The sequence below is a fragment of the Alosa pseudoharengus genome, unplaced genomic scaffold (genome assembly GCF_046254945.1).
Source record: "Alosa pseudoharengus isolate Yale_2024_CS ecotype anadromous, Long Island Sound unplaced genomic scaffold, YU_APseudo_1.1 YU_APseudo_1.1_scf_8, whole genome shotgun sequence".
Taxonomy (NCBI): domain Eukaryota; kingdom Metazoa; phylum Chordata; class Actinopteri; order Clupeiformes; family Clupeidae; genus Alosa; species Alosa pseudoharengus.
Window position 1 is genome coordinate 35463042 of NW_027468870.1, and position 19329 is coordinate 35482370.

At 41.7% G+C, this 19329-nt stretch overlaps 1 protein-coding gene across 1 annotated transcript; it reads right to left on the bottom strand.

Annotated features, from left to right (window-relative positions):
• Positions 1-309: 309 nt before the first annotated feature.
• Positions 310-5370, bottom strand: LOC143112832 (proteasome subunit beta type-6-like). Its single transcript, XM_076275172.1, has 6 exons — positions 5278-5370; positions 4094-4161; positions 3625-3756; positions 3156-3285; positions 939-1083; positions 310-602 (listed from the first exon to the last, which is right to left on the bottom strand). The coding sequence occupies exons 1-6, from the start codon at positions 5368-5370 to the stop codon at positions 475-477; spliced, it is 696 nt and encodes a 231-aa protein (XP_076131287.1). The 3' UTR covers positions 310-474.
• Between the last annotated feature and the right edge of the window lie 13959 nt (positions 5371-19329).

The following is a 19329-nucleotide window of genomic DNA, read 5'->3' on the forward strand; positions in this document are numbered from 1 at the left end:
AAGCTAAATTTGACTGTCTCTGACAGGAGACAGATGGTGCAAAATCATGTGTAACGATACTGCGGTGAAGGGCTTGTGTTGCTCAGTGGGAGCCAGTTATCAGGATATCTGCCAAGCCAAAAATGGCCGAGCTGCATTACTTAAGAACTGCTACGACAGATCACCACTCAAAGTTCTAAAATGAAATAGATAACATTAATATAATATTTTGATTGAATGAAATTGAATTTTTCAAAATCTTCCTAGTATCAAAGTGGATAGCACACATTATTTTAATCACTGTAACAAAAAAAGTCTTCAAAACATTCCTCCTGTATTTTTACTACATTATTTTATTTACTATAACAAAATATGACAATCAATTTCTGTAGTTCTTATAACAAAAAAGTTATAACCCGAAACCTTCCATCAAGACCACAACTGTGACTTGAATGCTGAGGTATTGTCAGGTGACGGGACTGAGATGACGTCACTCTATGAACTTGAGAACGTGGGCAACTGGTTTCCCAGAATAACACTGCGCTCAAGCCCCGCCTCTGTAATGGCCGCCAATCTGGCCACGCCCCCTGAGGAGCCATCGCGTTCCATGGCCAGGGCCAAAGCTGAGAGAGGGGAGAGGAAATGACCAAATTAGTTTACAGTGAAACGTTGCCGTCAATACTGAAGGCCATCACACTGTTATCACACTGTCCAGAGGCGTCCATTCATCTTTTTGTCCTTCATCTTTACTAATGATGGCACAACTCTAGCAGTCCCTTTTATCCTTCTGTGGGGCCAAGCTCCACCAGTGACCTTTGAAGATATTTCTTTTATGAGCTGCCCTAGAGGAAGTTGTGGCACTAGCTATTAAATTCTGGCTGCTACCAATGATGTTCGTTTTTCTTGCTGACTTCCAACATTATCCATCCCCTGATTGAAAGGAACGCCGCCATACTCACCTTTTCCAGTGAAGCATAGACACTCCTCTTTAGACATGCCGGGTTTAAAGTTCTCGTCTACAAACCCGTAGATGTATGAGCTACCTGAGCCTCCCACGGCCACAGGCTGTCTCACCAGCATCCCCCCAATGGGCACTGTAAACACCTAAGGGGAGGAGGTAATGGATTAAAAACACCTTTGTCTGGGTACCTGGGTCATCCTTAGCAAATGGTGCCATTTGTTTCCCATGATATAATCAAGTATAAGTTGTGTAAAAATGGGATGATACTTATTTTTTCAAGCTTGCTTATAACTAAATGAAACTCCGGGGCTTATATTCTCCACTATGTGAAACAAGGTTTATGCCCTCAGGGTTTATTTTCTCTGAAATAATTACTCTGATTGTGGTGCAAGCACTGCCATGTCCCCAGTCAGTTTTTTAAAACTTCAGTTGCAATTACATGTAATACAAATCTAATATTTTTTTTTTATGTTTTTAACTATAATTGCAAAGAACTATTTCTAATACATCTCACCACATACTATTTGTTAAATCAATATATATTTTAATATTTAAAAACTTGAAATATGGTCTGTCCCTGAGTTCACTGTCCCCCTGCGTTACTCTGATGAAAATCCTTCTGGACATGCCCTTTGAATGTATCTCTAGTCACCTGACTCTCAGGAAGTAGGATGAATTATCAAAGTACCTACAAGGAGCTGAGTAATATCTCTCTTTAATCAACACTTTTTTCAATGTTTTAGAATGGCTTATTGATGTGGTAAAGCATATCATGTCACCCTGGTTACCCTTATTTATAGTGGAAACCAGGGTTGGGTAGTAACTGATTATAAATAATCTGGATTACGTAATCAGATTACAAAAACCAAGTAAGTATAATCATGCCAGATTACATTAAAAAAATGTAATCATGTAATCAAATGTAATCAGATTATACTTACATTCTCGAAGATTACTTGATTATTTTTGATTATGTGTTTCAATACACAATACATATTTTTGTATTTTGAAAATACTCAAGGGGGCAAGGAACTTTCAAGGGGACATGGAATCACTTTGTAAATCAGCTTTTTTATCCCAAACATTTAGGCTATTAAAACTCGAATAAGGCTAGAATATCACACACCAGAAATTCCAAAACGGTTCAAAAGTTCTAAACAGGCAAACTTATGAGCAAGGATGGATTACTGAACAAGTGTTCAGTCGCTACTATGTTCTCCACCCCTGATATCTGAATAGGGCCCCTCAGTCAAATAACATACGTTATGTTATGTGATATGTCTTAATAGGGCCATTCAATCCTATAACAGAGGTTATATTATTCACCCTGATATCTAAATGGGGCCCCTCAGTGAAATAACACAGGTCATGCTATGTGTGATAATCATGCTTTGTAATTGGCATCTTTTTTTCACAGCAAGATGCCTTAAATGTTTTGATGAGGAACTTTTTGAAAAGTTGCAACATTGTCAATGAAGCCTGTTGATCAATCCAGCAATGACTGCCAGACTGAGCCGTCTGTCCTGTCACAATAAAGGCAAAAAGGCAAAAAATCATGAACAGCATTAAACAGTGCAATACTTTGTGTGATTGGAAAGGAAAATTGCATAAGGTAAGATAACGCCCACACTCTCATATGACTTGAGGCTTGAACACATTGTGTGTGTTGCGTCTGCGGATTGGCTCCGCTGCGTGTTGGTTTTCATTTCGGCACCCATGTTAACAGGTTACAGCAACCATAGTGCGGGAATGTGCGAGAATACATTGAAAAGACCAGTTGATAGTCATAACTAGGGTGACCACCAACCAGACTCTGACAAGAAGGACAAGTTGTGTTTATAAAGTGAGGACAAATTGATCCAAAAGGAGCCCCTTATTTGCAACCGCAGAGAATGTGTTTTTTTTTTTTTTATCATCTTCACTCATAATCCTCATTTGCTGTGGAGCACTTGTATCATCGTTTCCACCCTCAAATGGCACCATTTACCAAGAAGGACACACCTATATCCATAGGATTGTATGTCTATCTGTCTTGCTGCTTATAGTAACTGATAGTCCCCACATTGTTTAAAACTACTTTTAGTTATCTATATTTACCAACTCACATTCAGTCTGTGGGTGTGTTAGTACAGAAGTGGAAAACACCTTTGCATCCACTCATTCCTGGATGCAAACCAAGCCTTAACAGTACACAACAGTCCCCTGGGAAACTCGCCTGGCCACCACCTCTTTTGTCCCACCCAGCCACAATGATCCCGGCCATCAGCTCCTCCCGGTATCTGTAGCAGAACCGCCTGAAGAGATTGGCAGCCGTCTTAACCTGGGGAGGCTCATTCATCACGATGCTGAAATCACAGAAAGCCCAAATATCTCTCACTGACTTCAAGTTCACTGTTCATTGTGCCCAGTTAGTGTCTAAAGGCACCCAGGGCCCTAATTTGTTTGGTGGGCAAAGTGCAAAGTCTGTCAACAAGCAAAATTCTCGCTCATGAAACACAGCTGCCGTGTGGCATATGGGAGCATTGAGCTGACTCATCAATGTTTGCGCTTAAATGTCTTGCCCATGGTGTTAAACTAGCAAATAGATTTTGTCTAGTTATTAAATAAAAAATAGACTTAAGACTTTGCACTTTGCCTATCAATCAAATTAGAGCCCCCAGTGTTCAGTAATGGGGTTTAGCTACCTATGGAGGTCCAGCTGGTAGGCCACGACGTCAGCAATGGCCTGAGTGTCGGCTGCTGAGCCTGAGCGACAGCAGAAGATCCGGTCATGAATTGGTGTCAGTTTGTCCGTCACTCGGTTGGCAATGTAAGCACTGTTGGGGAAGAAAGCATTGAGACAAGGCAAGTTTATTTCTATAGCTCATTTCATACACAAGGGTTATTCAATGTGCTTTACATAAACAAAAGCAAAGAATAGTAAATAAAAGCATAAAAGGCCAATAGTTTAAAAAGTTAATAAAATAGAATAATTAAAAAAACATACAAATAAAAGACACATGGTAGGATAACTAAAAGACAGATTCAAAGCAGACATAACACCTGAGTCTGACAGACTTTTGTTGAAATGTAGCCTATATGACAGGATGACACCACTAGCAAACACCCCACCACCAACAGTGTATTGACAGCAGTATACAAATGAGTTCTTACCCTGTTGTTGTACGTGAATCTGCACCCATAACAACCCCACCATCAAACTCGACTGCCATGATGGTGGTCTGCAAAACAAAGGATTGTATTTCTTGAATTTGGAAATTGATAAGGCATCAATAGGCCTCAGGTTCAAACAGGTAGTTGAGCACTTTTTAATTTCATGACAGTCTAAAGGAAAAACCTTTTTTAATTAGTATTACAGATTTGATCTTGAATTCAGTCATTCAGCCTATTTAAATTGAGCAATTAAATTGAGTAGATTGAGTAATTGGATTGAATAAAGTAGAATCAAATTTAAAACAAGTAGGCCTATAGTCACTCTGCAGTGTGGTATCATTGTGTGCACCTAAATGAGCATGGAGAGAAATCAAACGAAAGAGTTGCCTGAGGGGATCAGAAAGTCAATTACAGACAAGCATGTTAAAGGTAAAGGCTAACAGAGGTTCATGTCTGTGGCACCCCGGGCCCTAATTTGTTTGTCGGGAACATGCAAAGTCTGTCAGCAAGCAAGTTCTCGCGCATGAAATAGCCTACAGCTTTAGTGTGGCATAACTCAAGTGATGTGTTCACTTAATTTTTATCATTTAAAATAGTCTGTTGAATGAAGAGTCAAAAAACAAAGTGTAATGTGCATTAAACATCAAATAAACATTGTTTTCTATTTTTCTGTAGAAATTAGTTTTTTTCTTTGAAAGGATATCAACAATGTTAGCCAGGACTGTTATTAGCAAAATTCTATGAGGCTATATATAGGCTTTGCCTTGTGGCACATGGACCATGAGCAACATATTTGTAGGCCGTTATTAGGCTATGTAAATGTATTGTAAATGTAAGTGAATGGTTTTCATTTTAATAGGGTTTTGGAAAATAATGTCTTCATTATTGACATATTTGGCTACATGGGCCTATGGGCCTACCAAAGATAATGAGAACATAAAACAAATAGCCTATTCTCAAGCTATCTCTATCTACAAGGTTTAAAATATATTCTTTATACATTATCTGTCAGTTAAGGTTCTAAGTCTCAAGTGCAATTTACACCCAGGTTTGAGAGAGGCCGTAGGCTACAGGCAGAGTAATGGCTTCCCTTCAAGGGGGGCGACCCAATTGGCACAAAATTACGCAGCACCAAGTCATATCACACAAACAAGGCTGGACTACTCCTGAAAATTTAAACTCACTCCGGTGCGAACTTCGTGAGCTGTCCAATCTGGAACCAAATCATGGTTCTGTGATAAAGGTTCGGTTTGGTTCGCTCCAGTGCATAAGGCCATTCCAAATTATATAAACACTCTAGTGTAGGCTTAAAGATTTATGATCTAAGTTCCTAATTTAGATAAATGGCCTGGCACATTGATACAGTATGTCGACATCTACTGTTCAGGAGTGGTCCAACATCATCACAAGCACGTCAAAACCTTTTTTTACATTTTGGCAAAATGGATGGACAAAGAATCTACCTTTGGTGGTGCTGGACAATAACTGAAACAGTTTAGAACGGTGTCAGCTGCTTCTTCTCACCGTGGAGAAACGTGGCAAAAGACAAAGTGTGTGTGTTTATTCGCCAATGTAGCCTTTAATAACATGTGCCGGTTTTAGCTTCTTTTGTGAACATTTGTGTCGATCGTTAGATGCTTGAACGTTTATAATTCATGAGGGACACCCTAAGAAACCTGGCCTCCACGCTTCAGTGATGATGGTGTGTTATCGATCGATGTGAACGGCAGAGTAAATCGTCTGTGTGTTGAAGTTCTGTAGGGAGCTGAACTGTGTTTGATCACTCGAAAGGCTGGCAAGAAGCGGGAAAACGTAGCTGAAACGCCAAGAAATAAATGTTTCACCAAAAGCAGGCCTTACATGTGGATACAAATAAAACTTGTGAATAATATAATCTAGGCCTATAATGATATATATTAAAACGTTCTAGACAAAATTGTAAAATTACTTAAAATTATATCTTTGTTGTTATTGCAAAATGTCCAAATTATAAATCTTTTTGATTATTTTTCAGATTGGATTATACTGGTTGCTATTGCATTTGTTGATGGCATGACCTGGCCATAGTCCAAAGTTTGACCTGTCTGCAAGTAATGACGCCTGCAAGTAATGACAACCAAGAATTGCCCTTACCTAGGCAACTGTGTGCTCCAGCTTCCCTACAATTTATCTTGGAAATCTTGCTTGTACAATTTAAGTCACTCAGAAAAAATATTTTGCCATAGGCCTAATGTAGGCTTATCTCCATCTCCCTCTCAGACTGTTACAGTAATGTGGATGCACCCTGCCCCTCTGTAACAGATTTTATGCTGTGTGACTGTGACTTTTCAATCATTTTCTATTCAAGTTTATTTACCCATGTGGTTCTACCAACTTGATCTCACAGAAATCTGTAAAATGAACACGATCTCTTAAGAGCGAAGTCTGTGGCGGCACCACACGATATCACAGCCCAATCTTCCAGTGGGCAGCTACAAAACCACAAACCTCTTGGCAAGGCGTTGATTCAATAGACTCAACTGACTTTAAATGTGTAGACCCATGTAAGGTGATTTGTCTTTGCAAATTGGATATTTTACAGTTTTTTACAATTGTTTACACACGTTTTCAAAACTCTGTGTCTATTTTTCAAAACTCCACACACAAAACCCACAAATTGCTCACACAACATGCAAAATGCCTCAAATCTACAGCAAAATGACACACTACATTCAGAATGTCAAAAACACATCTTTAAAGCAAACATTTGCCTCACATTACAAACACTTTTGTCATAATATGACATTTTGGATACATCATGTACACACTGTTGCTCAAAACCTAACGCTCTTCTGTCTTTTATAGGCTTTATGTATTTCCATACAAGAGTGAAAGTTAGGTACAGAAAGAAGTTGAAATACACAGAATTATTGAAACCAAAAATAGTGATTTTTCGCAAATAATGTACTGTTGCAAATACAGTATTTTACAGCCAACAAGAACAAAGCAAAGCAAAATACAATGACCACCAAATGTACATGGAGTTCTGAAAAAGCTGATTTTGCCTAAGACGGAAATGACTGACTATTATCAAATTACTTTGCTTTTTCCAAAGAAAAGTGTGTGTGTCTGTGTTTATGTGTGTGTGTGTGGGTGGGGGGGGGGGGTGTATGAATTCATAGGTCTATAGAAAAAATTACTGTATTGAGCTAATGGTAACTTGGGGAGACACAAAAATATAGTAAAAAAGACAAGTTTTACTGTACATAAAGTCGACTTTTTGTAGAAAATTCCTTTCAAAGTATCTGCATTGGTTCTGAACATTTCAACCGTATTGGATTTCAATCCATACCTACATAGAGAGTACAGTATGTCTACTCATAGGCCTACTGTATACTAAGGCAATGATTGGATGGTGTTCAGTAAAGTAATGAGTGTTTACACATGTGAAGAGAGAGAGTGAAGCACTGGTGATTTAGTGTGGCATTTTGATGGGTTGTGTTTGAAAAATGAAATCAAGTTACTTCCTGTTCGATTTTTGTGTGTTAAGTAGAAAATTGTGTGTGGTGTTTTGCAAAATGTGTTGAGAATAAGTGTATGGTTTTGCAGATTTGGTGTGGGGTTCTGATGTTTGGAAGACATGTTTAGAAAGTGGTGTGACAAGCAAAGATTTAGTGTGTAAGCATTTGAAAAAAACTATAAAGCATATAGCCCACAACACATTAGCCCTAAGCAGAATTCGATGGGAAAGGTTTGGAGCTGGCTTCTTAGTATTAGTCCTTCACACCCACATTTGCAGCTCTTATCCTTGGTTTTCAGTTTTCATCTCAGTACACAAGGGGGAAAATACACTCTCCCTTTGTGTATGCATTATGCATAAGTGCAGTGTGAGAGGGCTTGTGTGCTGCTACTGCTGCTGCTGCTGTTGTGTGTGTGTGTGTGTGTGTGTGTGAGAGAGAGAGAGAGAGAGAGAGAGTGAGTGTCTGTGTTCTACAGAAGTAGCATGAACATGTTCATATGTAACAGAGAGCGAGAGATTTAGTGAGTTTGTGTGTGTACTCATACTAGGTGACATGCTTTCTGTGTCTGAGTCCCATATGGGTGACCTGTGCTTTCTGTGTCTGAGTCCCATATGGGTGGTATTCCTCGCCATTAGGACCAGGGATTATTAAAGTGCCACACACGTTTTTTGAGTTATGTAACAGATTACTGAAAACCTGCATTTCCCCACTTCCTGAGGCTGGATAAGTATTCGAGGGCAACAGATTGGGGATAAAAGGGGTAAGTCTCCCTCCCTCGCTCTGCCCATCTCTCCCTCCCTCTCTCCCCCTCTCTCCCTCCCTCTCTCCCCCTCTCTCCCTCCCTCTCTCTTTCCCATCTCTCTTTCCTATCTCTTACTCACTTATGTGCTAAACGCATTCAACAACAAAAAAAACATACGACAAGTGAATGGCAAATCAACAAACAGAACAAGCACTCGACATATTCACATAATGACTCACATAATGCCCACCATGAACAATAAGCCCACTCCTGATCATGCATTACACCCCCCCCCTCCCCCACCCCACCCCCAATCTTGGTCCCTGGATGCCCTGGCCTGTGTCCTGGGGCAGGTAAGATGGGGGAGAAGTGATGTCATCCTGGGCATCCCTCCTGCGCTCTGACAGGGCCCATCCATCCTGGCTGATAATGACGGCTGGTGTGGGGGCTCTGAAAGCCTGCTCATCTAATTAATCTGCACTTGTTGGCCATTAGTGCTGGGGAGGCTCTTCACTTAGTGGAGACCAGCCCTGTGTCTTTATCTTGAGACTGCTGCCAGGCAGGCAGGCATATCCCTTCCCATACTATATATATATTATATTATATACTATATATATATTATATTATATACTGTCTTTTATTTGTCTTTTTCTTGTCAGTCTAATATGAAATTGGGCAGTCCATTTGTGTGAGCAATATTGTTCATGCTCGGCCATGCTTGCTTGGTTGCACCGCCAATCAGGAAATAGCTAAAGCCTCTTCTGAGTCATACAGCACTTTATGAACAGTGCTGTGCCTGTGAAACATTCTGTAATGAATGCATAAGATACAGGTATTCTCCAGTAATGCTAGTAATGCAGTACCCTGTACATGGGATTTTCTGCATTGGTAGGAACTGGGAATTGGCTCCTGCAGCCACCAGCTAATGAGCAGGCATCTCCCCTGTCAGCTTTTCCCCTTCCCCTTGGTAACCCTTAGTAACCATGGTTTCCACAGATAGAAAGTGCCAGAATGTAGGAGAACTCTGCGCACCCGATATTTCTCATTTGTAAGATTGACGCAGAGGAGAAAAGAGAGGAAGGGGGCCAGACAGAATGATGGAGATCGAGGGAGCCATGGGTGAAAGAAAAGAGAGAGAGGAAGAAAGAGGGAGAGAGAGAGAGGAAGCGATCTGTCGTTGCCAGCTGCCAGCGTGTGCGTGGTCAATCAACAGAATGCTTAGCGCAGCAGCTTAATCCCGGATAATCACGGCTCCTCAAATCCACTGGCGGCTCAGAGGGGTACGGAGGAGCTCGGAGATGGTCCCTGGGGTTACCTCAACAGCCTGCGCGCACTCAACGGCCGCTGGAAAGCCATCACTTCAAGCTGAGATTATAAAAAAGGAAGCCCATACCCCCTGCCCTGTCCTGAGGAACAGTCATTGAACTCCAGTAAAAAAAATCAATGGTGTCTTCTCCCTGTGCTGTCACTTTCAGTCCATTATCTGATCCAGTAGTTTACTGGAGCCAATCAAAATGTCTCTATCGCTTAGACTGTTCATTTATAAAAATGGCACATGGGGTGTTCGGATGTTCAGCAGAGCTATGGGGTGCTCAAAATACAGATAGACTTCTGTAGTCTTCACAAGAACACATGAGAAATGAAGTTGAATTGTTGCCATTTTAATAGTGTTTTATACATTATATTACTCTTCTACACACTTTCTAGCTATTAAATTAAACCTCAAAGGAAGTGGTGTTTAAAAAACGACACAATCGCCTGTTCCATCTTACAACAGACAGTGCTTGAAAATTCCACACCCATTTTCTGGTGGACTCTATTGTAGGCGCTGACTGTAGCCTGCAGTAGCAGCAGAGGCTGATTCAGAGAGATGGCTGCAGGTCCCTCTGGCTTCAGTGTCAGGGGCTTGTCCAGGAGGCATGTCTCATTGGAGTAGCCAGCATATAGCGCCTGTCTGCGGTCACCTACTCTGGCCTGCCCTGTGGCGCTCCCCACTCTGTGCCCTCTCTGTCCATCTGTCTGTCTGTCTGTCTGTCTGTCTGCCCCGCTGTGTCCAAATGCTTTCTAGCCTGGCCCCTGTCCACTCTCTTCTTGCTCAATGGTTGAATCAGTGCACGCCACCGTATGTGAAGCAAGGGCAATGGTATCAGCACATGGTTCTAGTCGGATTACATCAAGCTGGAATTGTAAAATCAAACATTGTCCCTGTCTGTTCACCACTGTCTGTCACATTCTTTCTTTACAGTTGATCTCTCCTCTCTTGTCTTTCTTTTCCTCGTCAGTTACCACCCTCCTCTCAGTGGCCAGAGCGCACAGATGTTCGGCCCTGTTTTAGCAGAATTCAGACCGGAGGTGTCTAGAGGGATCTTTAAGAGGCTTTCCTCCCTCTCTAGGGAATAAAAGAAAAAAGGGTTTGAAAGCAAAGGAGAGCGGAAGGATTAACTCTACGACACCTAATGATTCTAACCTTTCACAAGAAAGGAATGTAGAAACTCCCCTGACTTCTCCCAGACCTAACACAATACTAGCATACTGGCATATACTGTGAGGCCATTATTCATCAGGGCTATTTGTCATCATTTTCATTGGCTTATGTTTGTCAGTTATTAACATTTCCTGGGTCTGTCTCTGTTATATGTGATTCACATCTCCACTGTATTTGGTAAAGAACAACAACAATTCCTAATATACCTGTCTACTTGACAACTAACTAATTAATATGAGTATAACAAATAACAGTGATAGACAGCAATAGATCACAAATGTTTTGACAGTTTTGATTTTGGTGAGATGGGTTCCCTCTCAAGTGTATTAGCTTTTGAGCCAACATCTGAGATGAAGTAAGCTATGATGCTGAAGCTCATGCTAGTTCTTGTTCTTCACTTCGTTCCATCCGGGCCTTGGTTTAATCTGGGCCAGTGAAAGCTGTGGCATTAGTGGGTTTTTCTGAAGGGCATCAGTATAAATCCCCCTCATGTCCATTGGTGTGTTTGTGTGTGTGTGTGTGTGTGTTTGTGTGTGTGTGTGTGGGGGGGGGGGGGGGGGTGGAGAGAGAGAGAAAAAGAGAGATTCTGGCTCTCTGTACATCAGATGAAAATGTGGTAACATCTGATAAGTCCATCTTTGACTCACGCTATAACAATGTCTTAACTGCGGTCTAACCAGACTCTTTGCAAGACCGGGTATTAAACTCATAGATAAGGAGCCGGAGAGGGAACTGCAGCTCTTCTTTTGGAGAAATAATCAATTTTATGGGACCATTTTTGGAATTGTCTCACATTTATCATTTTGTTCTCATTCTTTTTAAGTTTTCATATTCGTTTGGTATTTTGAACTGAAACTGCATAGAGGAATGGGAGACACTTATCTTCCTAAGTTGTGACTGGCTGTTCTCCAGGGCTACTTGAGTATTGATTCAGGCCAGAACTGATGTAATGTAGATTGTATCTTGTGTCATCCTTCAAAGTCACACTCTGCAGCTAAAGTAGGAAAACACATCCATCGCAACTATGTTTGGGGGTCGTGGAGGGAAAGGGAGCAAGATGACCGTGGAGGACCTGTACGGCATCAGCAAGAAGCCCAAGGCGTCGTCCAACAACGCGCCGAATGGGGGCGCACGGGGGCGCAGCCAGGGCCAAAAGGGCGATTCGGACGCGCTGGCCTCGCAGATCCTGGAGGCGGCGCACAGGCTAGTGGAGCGTCGGCGGCTGGAGCTCTACCTGCGCGAGTGCGGCCTCAGCTTGGCCAGCTGCCAATCAGAATGCCAAGCCATGCTCTACAGGTGAGTGGTGGGAGCAGTGAGTTAGTGTCCCCTGACCTGATAGACAAACAAAGAAGAAAAAAGCAAGGTGAGGTATGAGAGGAGAGAGAAGAAGGGGAAGCAGCTGAGAAGGTCTGCAGTAGTGCATAAGGCTGAAGTCAGAGTCAGAAGAGGGATCCTGCCACACAGCTTTTGCTTGCAGATATTGCCTCATAACAAAACAATGTTGTTTTCATACATTTTAATGGTTAATGTCTATATCGGATAAATGATGTTATTGGGTATTTCATAGACTGGCAGTGAGGCAGTTCACTCAGTTCAATGCAGCAGTTCAATTAATTAAGCCTTCTACAAATATTTTTGCTCTGTGACTGCAGACATTAATCAACAAATAATGTAATTTTTCCTTGGGCCAAAATACTTCCGTGGACCTGTCTCATACATTCTCCCTTAACACTTCCCATTCCATGAGATTTGCTCACGCAGGGCAGTCTGGTCCATTCTGGATTGTGTAGATATCGGTCTCTGTGAGATACTGAATTGTATTTGTAGTGTCCTCACGTACGTGTCAATTATGAGTTCCGCGTCTGGGACCGCTACAGCAAAACTCTCATGGTGCACAGTGTCCTGTGACATGGCGTTTGGCCTTTACACTGTTTTGACACTCAGACTTTTCAAGTAGGGTTTTAAGAGTCATAAACTGAAAGAGTAGAGAGGCTGTCAGTCATGAATATACATGGCTTAGACAGGATACGGAATAAAGTCACGTCGCTGAGGACTGCACATGAGGATGGATTACCTTCAAAGAAAGGAGTCCGGGAGTCTAAGGTGAAACACAGGTCACCTCCGTCAAAAGAGAGGGAAAGGATGTGATCAGGGGTGTAAGGAAATAAAAGGTTTATTTAACAGGAAATGGTCTTTGAGACTCTTAGGATTAACCAGACAGAACTTTTAATTGCGATCATGGAGCATTCTGTAATGTCAGGGAAACTGATGCCTGTTACTCGGGTCGGAGCTGTGTTTGCTTCAGATGGATGCACTTAAAAGGTTTAAGTCCCCTGAGAGAAATAGTTTTCTGAGATTTTTCCTATAAATAAAAGAGACACTTATCCTCATAAATAATGGAGTTGCAATTTCCTTCTCCTCCACTAGAGGGTTGGACAAAATAGAATAAGAAGCAGCAGGATTCTGCAGCATGTTCCTTTGTATGTGTGTGAGTGTGCATTCATATGTGTGTGTGTGTGTGTGTGTGTGTGTGTGGCTATACAGGCACTTGTGTCTGTGTGATTCTGGAGAGAGAGAGAATGAGAAACCAAATTTATAATTGAGTTTTGATATACCTTATTCATCTATTATTCCCAGCAAACTATTTCAGACCAGACCTACTTTGTCAATGTCTAACATCCAATTTGGTTTGACTTTATAATTATGACTTCATTAGAACAATCCTTAAAGGCATGGACACACATACAGAAAAAAACTAGTGCACACCTCTGCATGCACTCTCTCTCTCTCTCTCTCTCTCTCTCTCTCTCTCTCTCTGTCTAAAATGAATCTCCACAACAAACTTTCTACAGGATTTTTATGGATACTGTGTCAGAGTGAACTGCGGCTATAACCTTGAAATCTCATTAACCTTCACTGATCGCTCCAATAGCCATAACTAAAACATGACTCACTCTAGAATTAAGAGCACTCCATATGAGTTCACAAGGCTAACGGAGATCTATAAGCATCTCTGATGTCGGATCAGTGGCCTCGTCCACTATTCTGCCCCGCTGCTCTTTTGTCTTGTCAGACCGCCGCGTGGACTTGCGGGGGTGACAGCACAGGTCACTAAAGTCAAGTGTGTACTTTTAGAATTGTCCTTGTGGCTGTGTCTGCCCCTGTGTGACCACACTATTCTTTAAAGCAACGCATTCCAACGCGTCACATGAGACCGTCCATCACATAAAAAGGATCAGAAGAGATACAGTGGAGTGACGTGACAAAAAAGTACACAGAGGCACAGTACAACCTGCACAGTGTGACTGAGGAGAGAGAAGAGAATGTTCTGTCTCCTTACCTTCCTTTGCCTACTGGATTACTACCTGCACGAGAATATGTTCATGCTGTTAAGCCAGGCTATTTTGGGAACATTGTGAAAAGACTCTACAGAAACATTGCATTTGTGAATGAAACTAGATGTACCGCATAGCGGTACAAAATATGACCGCCGCTCAGTCCTGTACATCCATTCCGCGAAAATAAATCATATTAATGAATTTGTCTCCATCTTCTACTCCATCCCCCACTCTTGAAACTTTTGTGTATGCTTGTTTGGAATGTGTGTTTGCGGGCCGCACACAAAGTAGCCTACTGGCGCTGCAAAGGTGAATAGATTTGTAGCACTTGCCAAAAAATTTGTAGCATTGTTATAAAACCTTTAAAATATCTAAACAATCACAAGTAGGGCAGTTCATCACAGTCCATCCATTTCAACTGGACTGATGAAAGGTACACCTGTAGGCTACATTGTATTTGGAAAAAGCAGAAGGTAGCAGCATAATGTAGCCTATTTATTTATTTATTATTAAACAAAACAATCCCTGTCAGTTCCATGCAGTTTTCAACAGCTATCAAGAAGAGAGGTCATGTCATGGATTTTTGTGAATGTTTCTTCTTCTACTATGCATAAGTTTAGTCATCTAGTTCATATGATATTCAGCTTTATTGTCAATGCACAAATTAAATACCAGTAGTCTAAAACAAAATGCCGTTTTACCCAGTGGTGCAAATATAGTGCAGGGCGATATGTAGCAAAAAAAGGTGTTTGGAACATTTCATATAGATTTTTGCAAATTATGTTTTTTCACTTCTTCAGACCCTATAGTTTGCAATACTACCTGTTTCCATTTTTTTCCCGGCCTGCACAGGTCCAAAATCCAAGATGGCGGATATATCACCAAAAATTGCAAATAATCGCCTTTTTAAACATTTTAAATGGATATATGTTAGGTATTATCATTATATACATACATTTTCTAATAAAATTTAATGGCTTAGGTAATAAATATGACCATGGGTGACATGAGATGTCATCATTATCAACCAGTGATGGGTGTAACCACCATTATGCTATTTATTGGCATAACTGGAAAAACACATTGACTGATTAAAAGTTTCCTTCACATAACCTAATAATCATTTGAATTAAAGTAATGTTCTGCACTCACCACAATAGATTAGATTAGATTCAACTTCATCGTCATTGCAGAGTACAAGTATGAAGACAATGAAATGTGGTTTGCGTCTAACCAGAAGTGCAAAAAAGGAGAAAAGTGCAATGTGATATACAAAGTATAGACAGGTGGTGCATAGACTGGTCAAGAAATGTAGTGCAGTGTAGACAGTAGTATACAGTTGATTTATATAAGGTAGAGAGGTTTAGAGTAATATAAATATGTGCAGTGTATATTAGCAGTTACCTTATAAGAGCAGAATAAATATGGCTATGTAATGTGAACAATGTATAAACAACATACATGGGGGGGGGGGGGGGGGGGGGGGTCTGCCTCCTTGTTGTCCCTGTCAAGGTTGCTATGGTCGTGAACACCTCAACAGGCACAGGCAAGGCATTGGGCGGAGGTGGGGGAGCTTTGTAGGTTGGTTGTCACCGGGATGCAGAGCTAGAATTCAGCTGCAGGAAAGCTTCCTCTGAACCTGCTGTGCGCCTTATGCAAGCATCACTTGCCCTGGATGGCCTCAAAGGAGGGGAGTAAGGAACCGGTGATGCATTGGACAGTTTTCACCACCCTCTGCGATGCTTTTTGGTCGTGGGCAGAGCAGTTGGCATACCAAACTGTGACAGCAGTTGGTAAGGATACGCTTGATGGTGCAGGGGTAGAAGTTCACCAGGATCTGAGGAGGCGGTGGACCTTCTTTAGCCTCCTCAGATAGAAGAGACACTGGTAAGCCTACTTGATCAAGGTAGAGGTGTTGAGGGTCCAAGAGATGTCCTCAGAGATGTGGACACCCAGAAATCTGAAGCTGGTGATACACTCCACTTCAGTCCCATTGATGAGAATGGGGGTGTGTGCTAGCTTTAGACTTTCTGAAGTCCACAATGAGCTCTTTGGTCTTCAATAATTCTGTTAACAGGACTTGCAGGAAATTGTGGGAACATATGAATTTGTTGATTATATGCAAGCATAATGCTACCCACTAGAGCTAAGTCCGCCTTTATCCATGAATTGTGACTGGTTTCAGAAACAGCATCATCTGAACAATCTACAGATAGTAGCTCAGTGCAATTAACACACACATTGGATAGCATCTTAATAGATGGCATGGCTGTTGTGCAGGAGATGGTTGTCAGGAAAAGTGACATAAACTGTTGCTAAGATCTGGCAGAATGCTTATTTAAAAATTTTGAAAGTAAGGCAAAAGGCTACAATGACATATAGGCTACTTATTATTTAACAACTATACCATCACAAACTCCATGAAAGATAGGACGAGACAGGTCCATACAATGGGATAAGTACATGATAAGGGATACAAAATACAAGACTACACCAATCAAAGACTTTAAAGCTTTCCTGGGATTGAAGGAAACCAAAGCCAACCTCGTCCTCTACCTTGCTCATAAAGCTGTTGAACTATGTAAACTGCCAGTCACAGTTCACACACACAAAGGTGGCAGTAGCAGTAAGTAATTTTGGCAAAACCCCACATATCTACACATGTCACACAGATGTCTTGGTGCTTGCCCTTCGCAGGGTACCAGACATCAACAAAGACAGTCTCATTATCATGGGCACTGGAGAACGTCAACAAAAGATACATCTCAGCCTAGAAATCTTGACGCACCCTAGCGGCAGCAAATGTAATTTCCAGCCAGGGTAGTCTAGCAACTCTCCGTTGGCTTGTGAGGTGGAAAAACCAAACTTCGGTCCGGCCAATCACATCGTGCATAGAGTCGGTGGACCTATCAGGTATCCTATCGTATCCTATCAGGAAATTGAAAGACAACTGTTTGTCCCGCCATTTACCGTTTATCCCGTGGGAAAGGAAAGGTTTCTGTTTCAAGTCAATCAAGTCATGATGATGTCATTAAAACACTTTGTAGGCTTGTAGTAGGTCCTCATCCATCTCCAGACGTGTTAGCTGGATGTGAGAAATGTGTGTGTCAGCTCCTCAAAACATGGTTTTCAAACAGCTAAAGCCCTTCGGTGGAACTCGGGAACTAGGGAAATCCCATCCCTATGATTGCCCTACCATCGCCTATTTCTGTCCCCATGCTCGGATTCCTGCCCGCGCAGCCTAGAGACCCACTACTTGCCCGATGACAACTCCTAATCCATATGGACAATTCATCCCCTACACTGGACTATTTGAACTTAACACTAAATAGGATTCATGCATTATCATGCGTTATTCATACTGGTTATGTAACCATCTAACCACTTTGTAACATATACCTCAGGTGGCTCTAAATACCATGTTCTATTCTCTGTATATAGACCTTACTGTCCTGTAACTGACCCCAGGCAGATGGGTCAGGCCCTTGAGTCGTGGATCTGCTTGAGGTTTCATCCTATATGTTTCTCCAATTGTTGGGAGTTTTTCCTCACCCCTGTTACTCATGGCCTCTGTCTGAATGTTTAACACTCTGTAAAGCGCCATGAGACATGGGTAATGTTTTGACGCTCTATAAGTGAAATTAAGTTGAAATTGAAATTCTGAGAGCACACAGGCAAGCAAATGTTTGGGCACAAGATACAGTGCCTGCTCCAAAGATTCTTGACTCACTATCAGTGGGATGGAGGCAAATTGTTGATGGGCAATGGGCTCCTGTTCTGTCAAAACTTCCACCAGCACCAGAGGCTGTTGTGGAGCTTGTGAAGTGCTGTTGTCTTGCCAGCCAATGCAGTAGAAGGTGTTCTTGCAAGAGTAACAACTTACCATTTACACAACTTTGCAGGTGTGAAGGCTCTGAGGAGATGTGCACCAATATTAGAAAGACAGTGACAGTGATGAGGTCAAATACTTGAGTGACAATGACAATGTTTTGTTGAACTCTTCAATAATGAAACAAGATAGCCTGGCTAACGTCAGACCTCATCTCATTGAGATGGGGTCTGGATACTAGACATTCATTTTCTCGTATTTGAAACGTGGTTTACGAATGCCCAGAGCTGTTTATTGGGCGCTACGAATGCCTATCAAATGCGTCTGTACGTAGCTCCTAACCTAACGGCTTCGGTGTGTCGTCATCATCTTGCTGCCCTCCCTCCGTTCTGTGATTGGTCCCCTAACTGAGGCGAAAATTTGGTCCATGGAATCCAGGCTGCCCAGCAGCGTGAATAAAATCGCGCGCGTAAGGCAGCATGGGAAAACCCAGGCTAGAAACAAGATGCAGATTTTTTCTATTTTTTAAATTTTTTCTCCAAATTTCTTGGCAAATGATGCAATACATCTTTTGCAAATAGTCTGTATCTAACTTGTCTACCTTATTATATGTATATTTATCAAAACATTTGACCACTTTAAGCCTTTATATTATTTTTCTGGATATATTGTCTGCCATCTTGAATTTTGGCACTGAAAATGAAGAAAAAAATTGGAAACAGGTTGTTTTGTATTCAATGGGGTCCTAGCAAGTAAAAAATCACCAGTTGCAAAAATCTATATGAACCGTTCCTAAAATTACACGATTCCCCATACTAATAACTGACATGTCCAAAAGGGCCTTCATGAAATGCGTGGCTAGACTGTTCATACACATTTTAACGGGCCAAGTTGAAGAGTCCGTTATTGTTTGTGCAAATAATATGCTGATTTATGTTCCCTTGCATTTTGCAACTATGAGGTCCATGACCAATCTCAATCTTTTGAGAAATCGAAAAGGAATCGCTGACAGATCAGGCTGAGTTCACCCAGCCTAGTCCATGGTAGGCGCCTGATAGAAATATTGTTTAATTTTGCGATTGAAATATCCACGCACTGCCCCCCCCCCCCCCCCCTGCGACGTGTTCGCCCTCGGTTTCCGAGCTATTCTAAATGCAAAAATGCACAGAGGGAGTTATGACCGTGACTGTTAACATGACTTTTAACATAAGCTATAAGGTAGGCCCTATGCTAGGCCTATTACTCAACATAAATTGTCACTAGGCTATGCTGGCGACCCAAATAACATCTCCTTTGGGAACCAATGGCTTACAGTACAGTACAGTACAGACTTAAGCTGCCA